Source organism: Ranitomeya imitator, chromosome 6 (assembly GCF_032444005.1).
Source record: "Ranitomeya imitator isolate aRanImi1 chromosome 6, aRanImi1.pri, whole genome shotgun sequence".
NCBI lineage: Eukaryota > Metazoa > Chordata > Amphibia > Anura > Dendrobatidae > Ranitomeya > Ranitomeya imitator.
This window is the reverse complement of record NC_091287.1, coordinates 125,474,632-125,495,260: the sequence shown is the minus strand read 5'-3', so window position 1 is coordinate 125,495,260 and position 20,629 is coordinate 125,474,632. Positions and strand designations below refer to the sequence as shown.

The window sequence follows — 20,629 nt, the reverse complement described above, 5'->3', positions numbered from 1 at the left end:
TTCTAAATTTTTTCCTTTACCAGATTTAGTTATTTTTCATTTGTCTTGGAATGATTTCGGCAAAATAAGAACTTTAGATTTATTAGCTTTCATGAGATATTTGCAGCCTTAGATAGGCATTTCCCTCTGTCAGTTTTGTTTTTTCTGAGATAGTTCCTAGAATTTTATGGTCTGATAATAAGTTTTTATTTTTAGATAAGATTCGGAAAAAAGTGAATAGAAGTATGAGTAAATTTTTGCCATTAGTTGGCGGTTTTTCTTTTCGGCATGAGGATTTAGAGGGTTTTTTGCCAGGGCTATTCAGGAAAGATTTGGTCCTTTTATTGGACATGGGGTTGGACATTTTCAATTTAAATTTACAAACTATGGTTGAAAGGTGGCTGTGTGGTTTTGGGGGGGGGGGGGCCTCGCCTCTTTGAGGCTTGGCTTTTGGGAAAATCGTCCATGGGTATGGGCGGATTGGTATTGGTGTTTTGGAAATTTGGAAATTTATTTGAGATTATTATTTAAAGCTGTGTATTAATTGGTTTAACCCTAAATAAACATCATGGCCATTTTTCTTCCATTAATAAATTCTGTGTTGCGTTTTTATTTATTTAAGGAATTGATCTTGTGTTGCCATGCTAGCTCCCCCCGTCAATAACATGAAGTAAAGGGGGGGTCCCATGGCAACACAGATCTTGAGAGATTCAGCTATTATTATGAGCCTAAGAGCTGTTTTATGGGTTTTTAAATTGGGGATCATGCAAAGGTCAGTTTAAATGTCTCTCTAGTGAGCTATTTTTAGTAAAACCGGTTTTATCTGGCACCATTGGCGCCTTTTAACTACTTTTTATTGGCTAAGGGTTGTCTGGCAGGCTTTTTGAAACTATAAAAAGCCCACTTTTTACCTGGGAACCGTCATTTCACTGGCGTTCAGAAGAAGAGAAGATCCCACCCTCCCTCCCCTTTTTTACGTTCTTGTCGTGATGTTCTTATTTGTGGGAAAATCGCCCATGGGTATGGGCGGATTGGTATTGGTGTTTTGGAAATTTGGAAATTTATGAGATTATTATTTAAAGCTGTGTATTAATTGGTTTAACCCTAAATAAACATCACGGCCATTTTTCTTCCATTAATAAATTCTGTGTTGCGTTTTTATTTATTTAAGGAATAGATCTTGTGTTGCCATGCAATGATGGCTGATGGAGCACGAGAAAGCTTCTTTTCTAATGGAGCTCGATGGACTGGACGTCTGGTCACTGGCTCCTCCATCAGCAGTCATTATATATATCTAAAAAGAGAGCGGACTAAGTAATAAAAAAGGGCACTGTGAATAACAAAACTAACAAGAATACACTATGTAAGAGACAGCACTGATTTCATAACAGCAGAGGAAGCTATATAATAAGGGATGGCACCATATATAACTAGAGAGGATGGTCCGTAATAAGGGACGATGTTATACATAATAAAAGAGGAAACTATGTAACTAAGGATGGTATTATACAGAATTAGTGAGTACACTATATACTAAGGGACTGTGTTATACATAATAAGCGATAATAATGTCTTCCTCCACCTACCCCTGCTCCTAAGTCTATTATAAGTCCCCCTTCCTCCCATCCCAATCCCCACACCCCTCATTGTCCTCCTCCCCTCGCATCCCATTATTGTCCTCTCCCCCACCCCATCATTGCCAATTCCACCACCTCCATCATTTCCTCCCCCCCACCACCACCATCATTGCATTCTCCCCCACCACCCCATCATTGTTCTTTCCACCACCTCCATCATTGCTTTTTCCACCACCACTCCCACCATTGCCCTTTCCACCACCTCCATCATTGCCTTCTTCCCCACCACTCCCATCATTGTCTTTTCCACTACCACCATCATTGCATTCTCCCCACCTCCATCATTGCCCTTTCTATCACCTCCATCATTGCCTTCTTCTCCACCACTCCCATCATTGTCTTTTCCACTACCACCATCATTGCCTTCTCCCCACCTCCATCATTGTCTTCTCCCCCACCCCATCATTTCCACCACTTTCATCATTTCCTCCTTCCCCACCATCCCCGTCATTGCCCTTTACACCAAGTCCATCATTTCCTCCTCCCCACCATCCCCATCATTGCCCTCTCCTCCACCTACACACACACAGACACACACAGCACCATTCACCTCTCTGCACATTTCCCCGCAGTGCTACACATGCACGCATGCACGCACACACCACCACTCATCTCTACACACACAACACACATACATACAACAAAATACACACAGCACCTCTCACCTCTCTGCATGCTCTAACGCAGCTGAAGCCTCAAAGTTGCTGGCAGCTTCCTCTCTCTGGCCCGCCATTATAGTCTACAGTCACAGTCCATGCTCCATATCACACCAACAGCACATGCCTCCCTTTCCAGCTGGCAACAACAGTCCTTAAGATAGCTCCTCACATCCAGAACATATATATACCATCGTAGCACATGTGTCAAGCTCCAGCCGACAACAACAGTCCTTAAGATTAGAGATGGTCAAACCCATGGATGTTGGGTCCGGCGGGTTGAAGAAAACATTTTTAAAAAGTTTGGTTTGGTTACCAGAATGGTACATAAACTTGAAGCCGAAACTCTACCCCATTCCCATGTAAATGAATGGGGGGCCTTAACATCAGTTGTTTCCCACGCTGTCATCTGTGTTATGGCTTGGATCGAAGCCAGTTACCGCCAGTCAGAGTGCTGTGATATTTATACAAATGGCAGCTTGTAAGCCAGCAGCCATGACCATCGGTAAAAAGGTACTACTCTCATCATCCTACACTTGGTCTCACTGATAGCAGTGAGAGCAGGTGTACGACGATGAGAGTATTCACCAGCCAGAGCCAGTGCAATATATACATTAACCCCTTCATGACCCAGCCTATTTTGGCCTTAATGACCTGGCCGTTTTTTGCAAATCTGACCAGTGTCCCTTTATGAAGTAATAACTCTGGAACGCTTCAACGGATCCTAGCGGTTCTGAGAATGTTTTTTCATGACATATTGGGCTTCATGGAAGTGGTAAAATTAGGTTGATAATTTTTACGTTTATTTGTGAAAAAAATGGAAATTTGGTGAAAATTTTGAAAATTTCGCTATTTTCAAATTTTGAATTTTTATTATGTTAAACGAGAAAGTTATGTGACAAAAAATAGTTAATAAATAACATTATCCACATGCCTACTTTACATCAGCACAATTTTGGCAACAACATTTTTTTTTGCTAGGAAGTTATAAGGGTTAAAATTTGACCAGCGATTTCTCATTTTTACAACGAAATTTACAAAACCATTTTTTTAGGGACCACCTCACATTTGAATACAGTTTGAGGGGTCTATATAGCTGAAAATACCCAAAAGTGACACCATTCTAAAAACTGCACCCCTCAAGGTGCTCAAAACCACATTCAAGAAGTTTATTAACCCTTCCGGTGCTTCAAAGCAGCAGAAGCAACATGGAAGGAAAAAATAAACATTTAACTTTTTAGTCACAAAAATGATCTTTTAGCAACAATTTTTTTATTTTCCCAAGGGTAAAAAGAGAAACTGGACCCCAAAAGTTATTTTACAATTTGTCCTGAGTACGCCAATACCCCATATGTGGGGGGAACCACTGTTTGGGTGCACGACAGGGCTTGGAAGGGAAGGAGCGCCATTTGACTTTTTCAATTAAAAATTGGCTCCAATCTTTAGCAGACACCATGTCGCGTTTGGAGAGCCCCTATGTGCCTAAACATTGGAGCTCCCCCACAAGTGACCCCATTTTGGAAACTAGACCCTCCAAGGAGCTTATCTAGATGCATAGTGAGCACTTTGAACCCACAGGTGCTTCACAAATTGATCCGTAAAAATGAAAAAGTACTTTTTTTTTCACAAAAAACTCCTTTTAGCCGCAATCTTTTCATTTTCCCATGGGCAGCAGGATAAAATGGATCCTAAAATGTGTTGGGCAATTTCTCCTGAGTACACCGATACCTTATATTTGGTCACAAACCACTATTTGGGCACACGGCAAGGCTCGGAAGGGAAGGAGCGCCATTTGACTTTTGAATGAAAAATTAGCTCCAATCGTTAGCGGACACCATGTTGCGTTTGGAGAGCCCCTGTGTGCCTAAACAATGGAGATCCCCCACAAGTGACCCCATTTTGGAAACTAGACACCCCAAGGAACTTATCTAGATGCATAGTGAGCACTTTGAACCCCCAGGTGCTTCACAAATTGATCCGTAAAAATGAAAAAGTACTTTTTTCTCACAAAAAATTTCTTTAGCCTCAATTTGTTCATTTCCACATGGGCAACAGGATAAAATGGATCCTGAAATTGATTGGGCAATTTCTCCTGAGTACATTGATACCTCACATGTGGGGGTGTACCATTATTTGTGCACACGGCAGGGCTCGGAAGAGAAGGAGCGCCATTTGACTTTTTGAAAAATTAGCTCCAATCGTTAGCGGACACCATGTGGCGTTTGGAGACCCCCTGTATGCCTAAACATTGGAGCTCCCCCACAATTGACCCCATTTTTGAAACTAGACCTCCCATGGAACTAATCTAGATGTGTGGTGAGCCCAAGTGCTTTACAGAAGTTTATATCGCAGAGCCGTGAAAATAAAAAAATCATTTTTCTTTCCTCAAAAATTAATTTTTAGCAAGCAATTTTTTGTTTTCACAAGAGTGACAGGAGAAATTGGACCCCAAAAGTTATTGTCTAGTTTGTCTAGTGACGCTTTGGAATGCAGACTTTGATGGAATGGTCTGCGGGCATCATGTTACGTTTGCAGAGCCCCTGATATGCCTAACCAGTAGAAACCCCTCACAAGTGACCCCATTTTGGAAACTAGACCCCCCAAGGAACTTATCTAGATGTGTGGTGAGCACTTTGAACCCCCAAGTGCTTCACAGAAGTTTACAACGCAGACATGTGAAAATAAAAAATCATTTTTCTTTCCTCGAAAATTATGTTTTAGCAAGCAATTTTTTATTTTTGCAAGGGTAACAGGAGAAATTGGACCCCAATAATTGTTGCCCAGTTTGTCCTGAGTATGCTAATACCCTATATGTAGGGGTAAACCACTGTTTGGGCACACATCGGGGCTCGGAATGAAAGTAGTGACATTTTGAAAGGCAGACTTTGATGGAATGGTCTGCAGGCGTCACATTGCGTTTGCAGAGCCCCTAATGTAACTGAACAGTAGAAACCCCCCACAAGTGACCCCATATTGGAAACCAGACCCCCTAGGAACTTATCTAGATGTGTTGAGAGAACTTTGAACCCCTAAGTGTTTCACTACAGTTTATAACGCAGAGCCGTGAAAACAAAAAATCATTTTTTTCAAACAAAAAGGGTTTTTTAGCCCCCCAAATATTTATTTGGCCAAGGGTAACAAGAGAAATTGGACTGAAAAAGTTGTTGTCCAATTTGTCTTGAGTATGCTGATACCCCATATGTTGAAGTAAACCCCTGGTTAGGCGCACGGGAGAGCTCGGAAGGGAAGTAGAACTGTTTTACTTTTTCAACGCAGAATTGGCTGGAATTGAGATTGGATGCCATGTCGCATTTGGAGAGCCCCTGATGTGCCTAAACAGTGGAAACCCCCAATCCTATCTCCAACCCTAACCCCAACACACCCCTACCCCTAATCCCAACCCTACCCGTAATCCCAATCCTAACCCTTCCCCTAATCCCAACCCTAATCCTAACCCTACCCCTAATCCCAATCCTAACCCTACCCCTAATCCCAACCCTAATTTTAGCCCCAATCCTAACCCTAATGGGAAAACTGGAGCTGAGGGTGATCAGCGGGGCAGGGGGGACATCAGCGGGGCAGGGGGACATCACCGGGGCAGGGGGGACATCAGTGAGGCAGGGGGAACATCAGCGGGGCAGTGGGGGACATCAGCGGGGCAAGGGGAGATCCACAGGGCAGGAGGGAGCTCTGCGAGGCAGGGGGGAGATCTGCAGGGAAAGGGAGGACATCAGCGGGGCAGGGGAGGACATCAGTGGGGCACGGGGCGATCCACAGGGCAGGGGGGAGATCTGCGGGGCAGGGGAGGACATCGATGGGGCAGGGGAGGACATCAGCGAGGCAGGGGGTGATCCACAGGGCAGGGAGGAGATCAGGGGGGCAATCAGAGGGGAGATCAGGGGATCACTGGGGCGGGGGCAAGGGGCGAGCCACAGGGCAGGGAGGAGATCTGCGGGGCAAAAGGGGACATCAGCGGGGCAGGGGGAGATCTGTGGAGAAGGGGAGGACATCAGCGGGGCAGGGGAGGACATCAGCGGGGCAGGGGGCGATCCACAGGGCAGGGGGGAGCTCCATGGGGCAGGGGGAGATCTGCAGGGCAGGGGGGAGATCTGTGGGGAAGGGGAGGACATCAGCGGGGCAGGGGAGGACATCAGTGGGGCAAGGGGCGATCCACAGGGCAGGGGGATCTGCGGGGCAGGGGGGACATCAGCGGGGCAGGGGGGAGATCTGCGGGGAAGGGGAGGACATCAGCGAGGCAGGGGAGGACATCAGCGTTGCAGGGGGTGATCCACAGGGCAGGGGGGAGATCTGCGGGGCAGGGGGCATCAGCGGGGAAGGGAAACATCTATGGGCCAGGGGGGAGATCAGTGGGGCAGGGGGGAGATCAGCGGGGCAGGGGGGAGATCAGCGGGGCAGGGGAGGACATCAACGGGGCAGGGGAGGACATCAGTGGGGCAGGGGGCAATCCACACGGCAGGGGGGAGATCAGTGGGGCAGGGGAGGACATCAACGGGGCAGGGGAGGACATCAGCGGGGCCGGGGGGCGATCCACAGGGCCATGAGGAGATCCGCTGGGCAGGTGGGAGATCTGCGGGGCAGGGGAGGACATCATCGGGACAGGGGAGGACATCAGCAGGGCAGGGGGAGATCTGCAGGGCAGGGGGACATCAGCGGAGCAGGGGAGAACATCAGCAGGGCACGGGGCGATCCACAGGGCAGGGGGGAGATCTGCGGGGCAGGGGAGGACATCGATGGGGCAGGGGAGGACATCAGCGAGGCAGGGGGTGATCCACAGGGCAGGGAGGAGATCAGGGGGGCGATCAGAGGGGAGATCAAGGGATCACTGGGCGGGGGCTGTCAGGTGCGATGCAGCAGAAGGAGGAAATGGAGCCGGCAGCAGCAGGGGGGGTGAGCTCTGGGGCAGGAGGGGAGGGGGCGAAGGTCAGGGGGCATGGAATCGCAAGACAAGGGGGAAGAGAAGCAAAGGGGAGCACCTGGCGGTGGCAGCCACTGCAGCGGCGGCGGTGACTGCAGTAGCGGCGGCAATGACTGCAGCGGCAGTATGCAGGCACCTCGCTGTTCAGCTTCCACGGAAGGCATGAAGCTGGACAGTGAGGCAGCCATGGTTTTCTCCGCCCCCCACATCTGAATGGAGAGCTAGCATCAAATGGACGCTAGCTCCAATCAGATCTGGGGGTGGTGACAAAGTGGTCACCAGGGCGATCGTAGCCAAGTGGGGGCTAAGCCACCCCCCCTGGGCTAAAGTACAAGTCCCCCTGTCCCTGTAGGTCGGGTGAAATTTCAGTTAACCCTTTCACCCGACCTGCAGGAACGCGATTCCGCCATGACACATACACTGCGTCACAGGTCGGATTGGCACCGACTTTCATGACGCAGCGTATGCGTCAAGGGGTTAAAAAATGGAATGCGGTCACCTCTATTTTTGATAGCCAGCACAGGCAAAACCATCTGGATTGTCAGGAGACAGATATGGGATACCTTCTCATCAGACCGGTTAATGTTTATTATTTTTAATTTAATAAATAAGTAAAAGAGGATGGGAAGTTTTATTTCAAATAATGGACTATATTGTTGCTGTGTCTTTAATACAATCTTACTACTAGAAAAATCATTATTCAGGGAATTTTGATTTTTTTTTCTCGTTATGCCATTTACCGATCAGATTAATTATTTGTATATAGATTTGGCGATTGTGAACACGGCTATACCAAAAATGTGTATTTTACTATGATTATTATCATTATTTTAATTTGAATGGGGCAAATGGAGGATGATTTAACCCCTTAATACCACATGACGTACTATCCCGTCGAGGTGACCTGGGGCTTAATTCCCAGTGATGGGATAGTACGTCATAGTCGATCGGCCATGCTCACGGGGGAAGCGCAGCCGATCGCGGCCGGGTGTCAGCTGACTATCGCAGCTGACCTCCGGCACTATGTGCCAGGAGCAGTCACGGACCGCTCCCTTGCACATTAACCCCCAGCACACTGCGATCAAAGATGATCACAGCGTTCCGGCGGCATAGGGAAGCATCGCGCAGGGAGAGGGCTCCCTGCGTGCTTCCCTGAGACCCTCGGAGATCGCGTTGCTCCGTGGGTCTCCTACCTCCTCCTCCCTGCAGGCCTGGATCCAAAATGGCCAAGGGGAGCCTTCCAGGTCCTGCAGGGAGGTGGCTTTCAAATGCCTGCTCTGAGCAGGTGCTTGAAAGCCACCTCCCTGGGTGCAGGGAAGCCTCCCTGCAGTGCCTGTGTGATCGCTAATCACTATAATGAGATGTCCCCCTGGGGCAATGAAAAAAAGTAAAAAAAAAAATATTCACATGTGTAAAAAAAACTACAAAAAAACTAATTCCTAAATAAAGAAAAAAAAATATTGTTCCAATAAATACATTTCTTTATCTAAATTAAAAAAACAATAAAAGTACACATATTTAGTATTGCCACGTCTGTAGCGACCCGACCTATAAAACTGTCCCACTAGTTAACCCCTTCAGTGAATGTCGTAAGAAAAAAAACACTGCAAAAAACGACACTTTATTACCACACTGCCAAACAAAAAGTGGAATAACACACGATCAAAAAGACAGATATAAATAACCATGGTACCACTGAAAACATCATCTTATCCCGCAAAAAACGAGCTGCCGTACAGTGTCATCAACGAAATAATAAAAAAGTTACAGTACTCAGAATAAAGCGATGCAAAAATAATTATTTTTTCTATAAAATAGTTTTTATCGTATATAAGCGCCAAAACATAAAAAATGATATAAATGAGGTATCACTGTAATCGTTCTGACCCAAAGAATAAAACTGCTTTATCAATTTTACCAAGCGTGGAACAGTATAAGCGCCCCCCAAAGGAAATTCATGAATAGCTGGTTTTTGTTCATTCTACCTCACAAAAATCGGAATAAAAAGCAACCAAAAAATGTCACGTGCCCGAATATGGTACCAATAAAAACGTCACATCGTTCCGCAAAAAACAAAACCTAACATGACTCTGGACCAAAATATGGAAAAATTATAGCTCTCAAAACTATTTTTTGCAATAAAAAGCGTCTTTTAGTGTGTGATGGCTGCCAATCATAAAAAATCAGATAAAAAACCCACTATAAAGATAAATCAACCCCCCCTTCATCACCCGCTTAGTTAGGGAAAAATAATACAATTTAAAAAAATGTATTTATTTCCATTTTCCCATTAGGGTTAGGGTTGGGGCTAACGTTAGGGTTAGGGTTGGGGCTAAAGTTACGGTTAGGGTTACAGTTAGGGTTGGGGTTAGGGTTAGGGTTGGGGCTAAAGTTAGGGTTTGGATTACATTTATGGTTGGGATTAGGGTTAGGGGTGTGTTTGGGTTAGCTTTCAGATAGAATTGGGGGGTTTCCACTGTTTAGGCACATCAGGGACGCTCCAAACGCGACATGGCATCCAATCTCAATTCCAGCCAATTCTACGTTGAAAAAGTAAAACAGAGCTCCTTCCCTTCCGAGCTCTCCCGTGCGCCCAAACAGACAAACAAATTTTACAACAACTTTTGGGGTCCAATTTCTCCTGTTACCTTTGGTAAAATAAAACAAATTGGAGCTGAAGTAAATTTTTTGAGAAAAAAAAGTTAAATGTTCATTTTTTTTAAACATTCCAAAAATTCCTGTGAAACACCTGAAGGGTTAATAAACTTATTGAATGTGGTTTTGATCACCTTGAGATGTGCAGTTTCTAGAATGGTGTCACACTTGGGTATTTTATATCATATAGACCCCTCAAAGTGACTTCAAATGTGATGTGGTCCCTAAAAAAAATGGTTTAAAAATGAGAAATTGCTGGTCAACTTAGTGGCTTCCCATCCGTATACAGCTAGATTGTGGGAAAACACTATAGGATTGCATAGAGGAGCTTTTTTTGGCCTTGCAGCGCCGTTCACGGCAGTCTGCACGGTCTCTGTGTGAGTGCAGCTCACTCAGTAGTCTGTTCTACCGCCACAGCCGGTGGTAGTCAGCTCAGGGTGCGTCACTGCCTCATACCGTTCCATTGTCTGTTTCTCAATTAGTGTAGCCTGCTGCACATTTGTTCAAATTTATCCTATTAGTGGTTTTCCATCCGTATCCTGCTAGATTGAGGAAAAAACTATATAGGAGTACATAGAGGAGCTTTTTTTGGCCTTGCAGTGCCGTTCCCGTCTGTCTGCACAGTCTGTGTGTGAGTGCAGCTCACTCTGTAGTCTGTTCTGCAAAAAAAAAAATTAATACAGTTCACCAAACACACCACTTTACAGTTGTGTAGGCCACATTAGCTCATATAAAAGTCTAGTCCACACTTTTGAAAATTAGTGTTTCTTATTCCTGTTAGGAGCTGTTCAGGAATAAGCACACTAAGCCCTTGGTACTTTTCTGCCAATCTTTATCAGTCTACCAAGATGAAGAAGGCAGGGAGTAAGGCACGGGGGCGTGGGCATGGGTGTGGAGCAGGGAGAGGATGTGGGGATTCTGTGCCTGCTGCGGGCACCCATGACTCATCATCACCCAGTTTCAACAGGGAACAGACCTTCATGCACAGCTTTGAAGGAGATCGCCGTACCCCGTTGCTGCGGGAAGAACAAATTGAAGCCGTTGTTGGATGGATGGCAGCTAATGTATCGACTTCAATTAGTGCCACATCCTCTCAGGCACAGAGCACTGGAGAGCATCCATCTGTCTCTTCACCACCTGCCAAATTGCCCAGGCAGTCAGAGAGCCCAGGACAGGAGCCATCTCTACTTCTGTTCTCTGAATCTCTTGGCTTGGAAAGAGGGGGCCAGCAAAGCAGCATTGAAGAAATGGAAGAAGAGGCAGTATGCAGTGATGCCCAACAGCATTGTTTCTCTGATTCTGAAGAGGCGGGTGGGCCAGTGCCTCCGGTCAACACACCTCAGCATGCATCTGATGATGAGACTCAGGTGCCACTTTCAGGTGCGTACTGTGCTGCCGAGACTTCCCAGGAGAAGCAGTTGGTGGAAGAGGGTAGTGTAGATGATGAGGTCCTTGACCCATCATGGCGTGAGGTACAGGAAGGTGGTGGGAGCAGCTCTGAGGAAGAGATTCCCCAAACGGCCCAAAGAGGGAGAGAGAGGGGGAAGACTGCGGTGCCTGTAGCCTCCACTTTGGCACCCATTAGGAGCATGCCTCTTTCAAAAGCCAAAATGGGCGATCCCAAGACTTGCAGTGCCTGGTCCTTTTTTGAAACAGTTGGCAGATGACATTTGCTTAGTCAAATGCAAGTTGTGTCATCAGAAAGTCAAAAGAGGGAAAAGTGTCAGCAACCTCAATACCACAAATATGTGGAAACATGTGCGGACCAAGCACATGGTGGAGTTACAAAAACACACTGAAGACCTGGGCCAACCAACAGCGGCACCTACCACCTCTTCAGCTCGTGTTGTAGTCTCTTCATCCAGCTCACACACAGCTGGTTCGGCTTCATCCCAGGATCGCCATGGAAGAACTTCTGGCACTGTTGTCCAGAGACCCAGTGTAATTCCACCCACATCACCACGTTCCCAGTCATCCTCACACTCCCAGGCCAGTCTACAGCCATCGGTAGCACAGGTATGGGAGAAAAGGCGGCTATTCTAGGCAAACCACCCCCGAGCACAGGCTCTGAATGCTGGCATTGCAAAACTACTGTCCCTTGAAATGCTGTCATTCAGGCTGGTAGAGACTGACACCTTCTGTAACTTGAAGCATTGGCAGTCCCACAATACAACATGCCCAGCCGCTTTTATTTCAGCAGACAAGCCATCCCTGCCCTGCAAAAGCATGTGGAGGGAAACATTAAACATGCACTACTAAACACCGTCAGTAGCAAGGTCCACCTCACCATTGATGCGTGGACCAGTCACCATGGACAGGGATGATACCTGTCCCTCACTGCCCATTGGGTCAATGTTGTGGAGCCGGGTACAGATCTTGCGAGTGGCGCTGTACGTGTTCTGCCAACTCCAAGGATTGCAGGAATCCAGTCTGTACACATTGCCTCCTCCCCATACTCCAGTTCCTCAGAAGCATCGCTGCAGGAGCCGTCACGGTCTACCTCCACCTTGACCTGTCAACATTTACCTGTTACGACCGATATGATCACAGCCGTGGCCAAACGTCAACAGGCCATACTGAAATTAATTTCTTTAGGGAATCGAAGCCACACAGTGCAGGAGCTCTGGAATGCCATCAAGCAGGAGAGCGACGTGTGGTTTGTGCCAGCGAATCTCCAGCCAGGCATGGTAGTGTGTGACAATGGCCGAAATCTGGTGGCAGCTCTGGCCCTAGGCAACCTCACTCACATCCCATGTCTGGCACATGTGCTCAACTTGGTCATGCAGAGTTTTTTGAGGGACTATCTGGATCTTGATGCACTGCTGCACAAGATCCGCCTAGAGTGTGCTCACTTGCGGCGTTCCAGCATGGCAAAATCGCGCATTGCAGCCCTGCAGCCCGATTCCGCTTTCCGGAACATCGTATCATATGTGACCTACCCACCAGGTGGAATTCAACATTACATATGTTGGAGCGGTTGTGTGAGCAGCAGCCAGCAGTAATGGAGTACCAGCTGCATCAGGTGCAAAGAAGTCGCACTGCGCGCCGTTCAGACTTCACAACCACTGAGTGGGCCACTATGAAGGACATCTGCCAGGTTTTGCGTGCCTTTGATGATTCCACGCGGATGGCGAATGCAGATGATGCACTAGTCAGCATGACTGTCCCCCTTATCTGCCTGCTTGAAAGAACACTGCAAGCGCTAAGGGAGGATGTTGTGGAAGAGGTGGAGGATGAGGAGTCACAAATGCCATCTGCTTCTGGACAGTCTGCGCAAAGTGGTTCCTCACAAAGGCCTGGACCAGGGACACTCTGTGAGGAGGATGAAGAGGAGTCAATGGAGGAGGAAGACATCTCTCCAGAGGAGGGAGTTACACAATTCTCCAGTAGTCAGTGTGTAGAGCGAGGGTGGGGTGATGCTGAGCAGGCAGAGGTCACGCCTCAAGCAGAGGACAGCGTTTCTTGGCCAGTTGGCAGTCTGCAGCACATAGTTGATTTCATGCTGCAGTGCCTGAGAAACAACCGCCGCATCGCCCACATTCTCAACACGGCTGATTATTGGGTGTACACCCTCCTAGATCCTCGCTACCGGAACAACTTTCAAAGCCTCATAACACTGTTGAACCGGGAGCATAAAATGCTGGAATACCAAGACACACTGGTGCAGTCCATCATCTCCAGTCCCATCGAGAGGAGTTCTGCTAGTGCTTTACAAAGTAGCTCTGTGCGTCGAGGCAGTGGAGGAAGCTCAGCACAAACAGGGAGCAGAAGCAGTGCCTCAGCACAAGGCAAGACCAGTATGGCCCAACAGTGGCAAAGTTTTGTGTGTCCGCCACAAATGTCTACACCAACACAGATGGCTCCAGTCAGCAGGAGGCAGCGTTTCTGTCAGATGGTGACAGACTACATGGCTTGCCCTCTCAGTGTACTCCCAGACGGCTCTTCCCCCTTCATGTTTTGGGTCTCTAAGCTTGATACATGGCCAGAGCTTACCCAGTATGCATTGGAGGTGTTGGTTTGCCCTGCTGCTAGCGTATTATCAGAACGCGTCTTTAGTGCCGCAGGTGGTGTACTAACAGACTGTCGCATGCGACTATCCTCTGATAACTTTGACGGCTTACTTTTCTGAAAATGAACAAGGCCTGGATCTCGCAGGAATTTGCCACTCCTCTTCCAGATTAAATACTTGGTTGGCAACAGTATCCAGGTCTCCTATTGTGTTCATGTTTCTACCACCTGAACTGTAATCCCTGGGCTCCAACACCGCCAGTTGCTGCTCAGAAGTGCCGTCTGCACAGTCAACACATGACCCAGTGTTATTGGGTTTCAGTAACATCAGCTGATTCCCTGATGTGTATCCAGCAATTTCTCCTGCTCCGTCCACACTCACACTACTTCAGATATTAAACTTGCTCCAATTAGGCCTCGGCCTACACCCTGATTGACCCTGGGCTCCAACACTGCCAGTTGGTGCTCGGAAGTGCTGTCTGCACAGAGAAAAACACTAGCTCCTGTGTTAGAGGGGCTCAGCAACGTCAGCTGCTCCCCTGCTGTGTGTGCGGCAATAACTAAAGTCTGCTCCTCCTATGTCACGAGGCAGAAATAGGAAAACAGGAGATGAGGAATCTGGGCCCCTGAACTGCCCCTCAGGCTAGGGGAAGCCCTGTCTTTCCTTAACTTGGGGGTAACCTTGAAGGTAGGGAGGCCCAAGTCACCGACCTGTCCCTATCTCCTGTTAAACCCTGAACTAAACCCCCAACCCCCACCCCAGGGGGTGAACAGTGTAAACAGCACCACAAAGCAAATAAACAGGAATAAACAATATGAGAGTAAAGGGAATGTGATACAAAAAGGTGAATGCACAAATTACAAAGTAACAAACTCAGAACTTAGCTTGTGCACGCCGCTGCAGACTCCACAACAAAGATAGTACAGCAACTGAGCTCCAAACACCAGACTTGGCTGACACCAGGGAGCTGCAACGGCGAGGTTGGTCTCCTGAAAGGAACTGTATAACCAACAGTCAGCTGAAGCACCAGGTGACCTTATAAAGGATGGCGGGAGTGGTCACAAACATCAGCTGACCCAGCAGCAATGCAATAACACCAGCGGCCACCGGGGGGGGGGAAACTGCATTAACCCCCAATGACCAGAAAAGGAAAAAAGGTTTAAATCTGAGGGAAACCAGATCTGCCACAGATCCAAACATGGATAGTGACATCCTGCTTTCCCTGGGCTTCAACACCGCCAGTTGTTGCCTGGAAGTGCTGTCTGCACAGTCAACAGTCGCTCCTCTGTTATTAAGGTTCAGTAACGTCAGCTGTTCCCCTGCTGTGTGTGCAGCAATAACTAAAGTCTTCTCCCTCTGCTTTCCCTGGGCACAAACACCGCCAGTTCCCTGGGCACAAACACCGCTCCGTCCAAACCGCCGGCCATACCCTTAGACTGACGAACCCGAACAAGAAAATGGACATACAGTAAAAAGTCCATGTTTGAGGTTCAGGACTACATGTCCGGTACGGACCCCAAATTTTCCAATTCGGGTTCGCTCATCCCTATATATTATCAAATTGGTAATAAAACTCTAATACTATGTGTAGATGGAGTTTTTTGCATTTAGAAATAACAAGCTTTTCAAGAGGAAACTGCTACAGAATTGCTCTGTTATATTGGGGAGATTTTCTTTTACTAAAAGCTTTTCATAATTCCTAATTTCCTTAAGGTTTTTTTTACAGCCTTTTGCTTTGACAGTGTTTAATTTGGTATTGATTCTATAAGGATCTGTCTCAAAGAACTGACATGCAATTACTTTCTTCCCATCAAGTGTTTTTCAAAACCTCAAGAGGAAAAAAATGCTGGAAACTCGATGTATGATTAGCAAAGAGGATTAACACTGAAATAAGTAGCAAACAATTTTTGATGGTTTTTTAGGGTTTTTGAGCAGTTTTTCTTTAAAAAAAATCACAATAAACTCTGTTTACACATAATGTAAAATTCTCACCGGAAATGCCCGTTTTAATGCAGGTGCTGGAGTGAATGTAATAACAGCAGGTAAAATTCCAAGAGCGCTGTATTCCATTATAGCTGTGCTGATTGCAGAAGAGTCATCAGATCGACCATTGCTGAAGAACACTGCAATTCTTCTTATAGTAGCTCCTTGGAGAGATCTCTTGAAGACATTTCTGGCTACAAATCTCATGCTTTTTCCAATATTGCGACTTTCATTTGATATTTCCAGAGTTATGTTCTTCACTGCATTTAGCAGTTTTTCTTTACTTTGGAAGTCAGAAAACCTCACCAGATACTTGGCATATTGGTTATAGGACATTACAGCTATTCTTGCCCCAACGGGACAGTTATTTCCTCTAATAGTAATGTTCTTTATTATGTATGTGACAATTTCTATAATTTTATCGTGAATTTCTGGTTTCACACCATTTGACATGTCCAAAGCAAAGACCAATTCTGTGGGATACACAGGGCAGGCGTTTTTTCCTAGAATGGCATAAAATGATAACAGGTTAGTGAAATATACCACTAGTTTGCCTTAATTTCTTTATAATCAATGCAGTCAATTTCAATAATCTGATTACCACTAAGGTGCCAAATACTATAAAATATACACTTTGGATTCACAGAGACATGTCTAATATATAGATAATGTATTTAAACAGAGATGCTGATGATCAAATGTGGGCAATATTTAACCAAAAGTATTATCTGATTTATCAATCATTTCTAAGTGCTATTAAACCAGTCCTGAAAGGATAACTATTGTTTTATACAATTATTGATATGTTATAAGGTATGACTGCTGAGCATTGTACGGGGTCACTATTAAGTCTATTGGTCCATATACCACTCTGTGGTGAGAGTGGTGCACGGCTCCACAGCAGTTTCCCATGAGTTTACATTACAATGTAAACCTATGGGAAACAGAAAATGCTGTGCACATGCTGCGGAAAAAAAACGTGCGGAAACGCAGCGGTTTACATTCCGCAGCATGTCACTTCTTTCTGTGGATTCCACAGAGGTTTTACAGCTGTTCCTATGGAAAACCGCAGTTGTAAAACCGCAGTGAAAACCGCAGAAAAACTGCGGTAAATCCGCGATAAATCTGCAGCAAAAATGCAGCATTTTTGCCCTGCAGATTTATCAAATCCCCTGCAGAAAAATACGCATTGGACAAGAATAATTGTGCACATAGCCTTAACGTGTTATTTAGCTTGCGTACACAACTCTATATGTGCAGCCATGTAAGGGCTTGTTTTTTGCGGGACGAGTTGTACTTTTTAATGACTCTATTGATTTTACCATATCGTGTACTGGAAAATGTGAAAAAAATTCCAAGTGTGGTGAAATTGCAAAAAAAAGTCCAATTCCAGAATTGTTTTGGGGATTTTTTATTTACCATGTTCACTAAATGTTAAAACTGACTTGGCAATATGATTCCACAATATCGAGTATGAAGATACCAAGCATGTATAGGTTCTTTTTTTTATTTAATTGGTGAAAAAAAATCTGAAAATTCTAAGAAAAAAAATAATTTTTTCAAAATTTGGATGATTTTTTTTTGCATGCCATACTGATGCTTTTATTGATAACATTTTGGGGTAGATACCATGTTTTGATCTCCTGTTATTGCATTTTATCTCGGATCAACCGACGACTGTTAGAGGCACATAACAGCTGATCAGATCAGCTGTCATGTGTAGGGAAAGACGCAGGCTCAGCATCAGAGCCTGCATCAAAGGCAGTGACATGACCTTGGATGTTGCTAAATTTCAAAGAGCTGGTGGATGAGATGCTCATGTGCTATCACAAGCTTGAGATACATGTGTCTCTGAAGATTCGCTTTCTCCATTCCCACCTCGACTTCTTCCTAGAGAACTGTGGATCCATCAGTGATAAACACTGTGAAAGATTCCATCATGACATTGCTGCCATTGAGAAAATGAATGAAGGGAAATGAAGCCTGGCAATGTTAGGAGACTACTGCTGGACAATCAAGAGAGATGCTCCAGAGCTACCCTACAAATGGTAGGACAAGAGAAAGCGCCCAACCTGAAATTGCAATACAGGTAGCTATTTATTATGCACTTTGGCCTATTTCATTGCCCCACATCTCCTATTTTAAAAACTAGAGCTAATGATTAAGCTACATGGTAATATTTTGTTCCTGAGGAAGCTGCTCTTTCTTGCAGCGATACACATGGTGTTCAAACATTGCTCGCTCCTCTGGCACTATGGGAATATTGATTTGAATACTTACTATTATATATTTAGGAGCAATCTGCCTTTTTACAGCATACTGTGACACATGTCATCATTTTGAGGCTTTAGAACCATTACTTCTATTTATGGTCACAAGTTTGTACGTGCACAGTATATACAGCGTGAACACTTCAAAATTTTCCATATTATCTGCATAAATTTGACCTAAAACTGCATCAAATTATCATTCAAGCCTAAAGGTAGATAAAAAGAGCCAAATAAACAAATAGGTTACAAATATTAGACTTTGATTATACACAACCGAAAGGGGGCGGAAGATGCGCATATGCGAAGCAGCGCTGTTGGGGTAGGAGCACGCCGCTCTTAGGAAACATGCACATGTTGTCTTGTAAGTACCATCTTTGAACCATGGGGAAACTTTATTCCCTCTTCTCCTATGTACTGTATGCTTTTTCTGCCCTACATTTTACCCAATGATTTGCACCAGTCACTATTAAAACCAAGTCCTGTATATTTGTTTTGGTACTTATACTGTTACCTTACTGTTCCACACTACTACATACACACTTTGCACTTTAAGTTTATACTGTGGATCACTGATGCTTTAACTTTCTCCACATCTCTGCTTTTAATAAGCATTAGAGTCATAACTGTGCATATAATCATGGTAATTCTTAAAAATTGATTTCTGTGTTAGCGCGCTCCTTCGTGTTACATAGCTTGAATTTTTAAACAATCCTTTCTTTTTATAATGTTACATTCATAATAAAGATTTGATTTTAAATCTTAAAACTTGCAATCTACCGTCTTTCCATATATCATTACCTGAGCTGGTGTATAATCAAGATGAAAAATAGATTCACTTTGCTATAGTAAATTTGTGAGACTGTGTTAATATAAATATCAGACTTTGTCATTTTTTATTGAAGAAAATGATCCAATATCACATGCTTGTGAATGGCAAAAGTATGTGAACCTTTGCTTTTGTTTTTTGGTGTAATTTCTTTGTGCATCAATAATAGCATCTAAATGTTTACGGTAATTGTTGGTTTGTCCTGTACATCCTCGTTACAAAACAGCTTCAACTCTATTATGATGGTGGGTTCTCTTCAGGTCAGGACTTTGACTTGCCCATTCTAAAGAATTAACTTTTTACTTTTTTAAACATTCTCTTGTAGAAGAACTTGTGTGACTGATTTGGGTTGTTTTCTTGCTGCATGATGAACTCTTCTCTTGAGATTCAGCTCTTATACATAGGTTCTGACATGAACTTTTAGAATTTGATTGTACAATTTGTAATTAATTGTTTAATCAAAAATAACAAGCCACTCTGACCCAGATGCAGCAAAACAAAGCCAAACCATGAAGATGACATCAATGTGTTTCACAGATGGTATGAAGTTTTTGTGCTGTAATACAGTTTTTTCTTTCTGCAAATATAATGCATCTCATTTAAACCAAAAAGCTCAACTCTCACTCATCCCCAAAAATTGTTCCAATGTTCTTTTTGAGGAGCAGTGGCTTCCTTTTTGCGTTCCTGCCATGCACACCATTGTTGATCAGTGTCCTCCTGACAGTAGACTCATGAATATTAGCATTAGCTAATGTGAGAGAGGCCTTTAGTTGCTTCAATTTTATCTTGGGTTCCTTTGTAATATCATGGACTGTTGCATGCCTTGATTTTTGGTCGCTGGTCATTCCTGGGAAGGATAAAAATGGACTTGAAATTCCTTTACTTTGTACACAAACAAACTGACTGTGGATTAGTGAAGTTGGAACTCTTTTAAAGGTGGTTTTGTATACTTTTCCAGGCTAATGAGCATCAACAAGTTTTCTTCTGAGGTTCTTGTGAAGCTCATTCACTTCTCATGAGCAAGCCGTGAGTCAGGGAAGTAAAGGATTCCGGGGTCATAAGCCGGGAGGGTTTGTTATAAACAGAGGGGTGAGACAAAAGCGTAGTCAGGTTACAGTCCGGGGTCAGAATTCATAGACGGTAGCAGATCAAGACAAAGGTGCTAAGTAAGTAGGTGGTTAAAGGCAAAACCAATGTCAGTCAACAAAGATGAAAGTAACAAACAGAGCAAACACACACCACTTGAGCTAAGCTACAACTGGCAATGTTCTAATCATTGCCAGTCTGCTAAATAGCAAGGTAATCACCCAGAACGGGTGACACCTGGAGGAAACCCCACAAGCCTGGCCAGATTGGACAGCTTAACTGTCAATCACAATACTGACAGCTCAGCATGCCCCTGATGCTATAGGGTAGCTGAGGTATCACTCACAGCATCCTTAGGTGAGTGGTGGAATCGTTACAGTCCTAAGAAATGTCCTTTGTTAATGTCATGTTTTGTTAATGCCATTTGTTTTGAAGATAATACTTTGATAGATCACTGTTCTTTAAATTAAATCATCCACTTACACCCGATTGTCATTCAACTGATTGAAATCACCAGACTTAAATTTCACTTTCAAATTACCTGATAATCCTCACTGTTCACATACTTTTGCCATTCACAAACATGGAAATT

General features: G+C 44.8%; 1 protein-coding gene across 1 annotated transcript in view; it reads right to left on the bottom strand.

The window, feature by feature from the left end:
• Positions 1-20,629, bottom strand: part of COL6A6 (collagen type VI alpha 6 chain) — a 304,940-nt gene that overhangs the window by 52,889 nt on the left and 231,422 nt on the right. Inside the window, 1 exon segment of the mRNA XM_069732250.1 lies at positions 15,865-16,358. Within this exon segment, the coding sequence (XP_069588351.1) occupies positions 15,865-16,358 (494 nt within the window).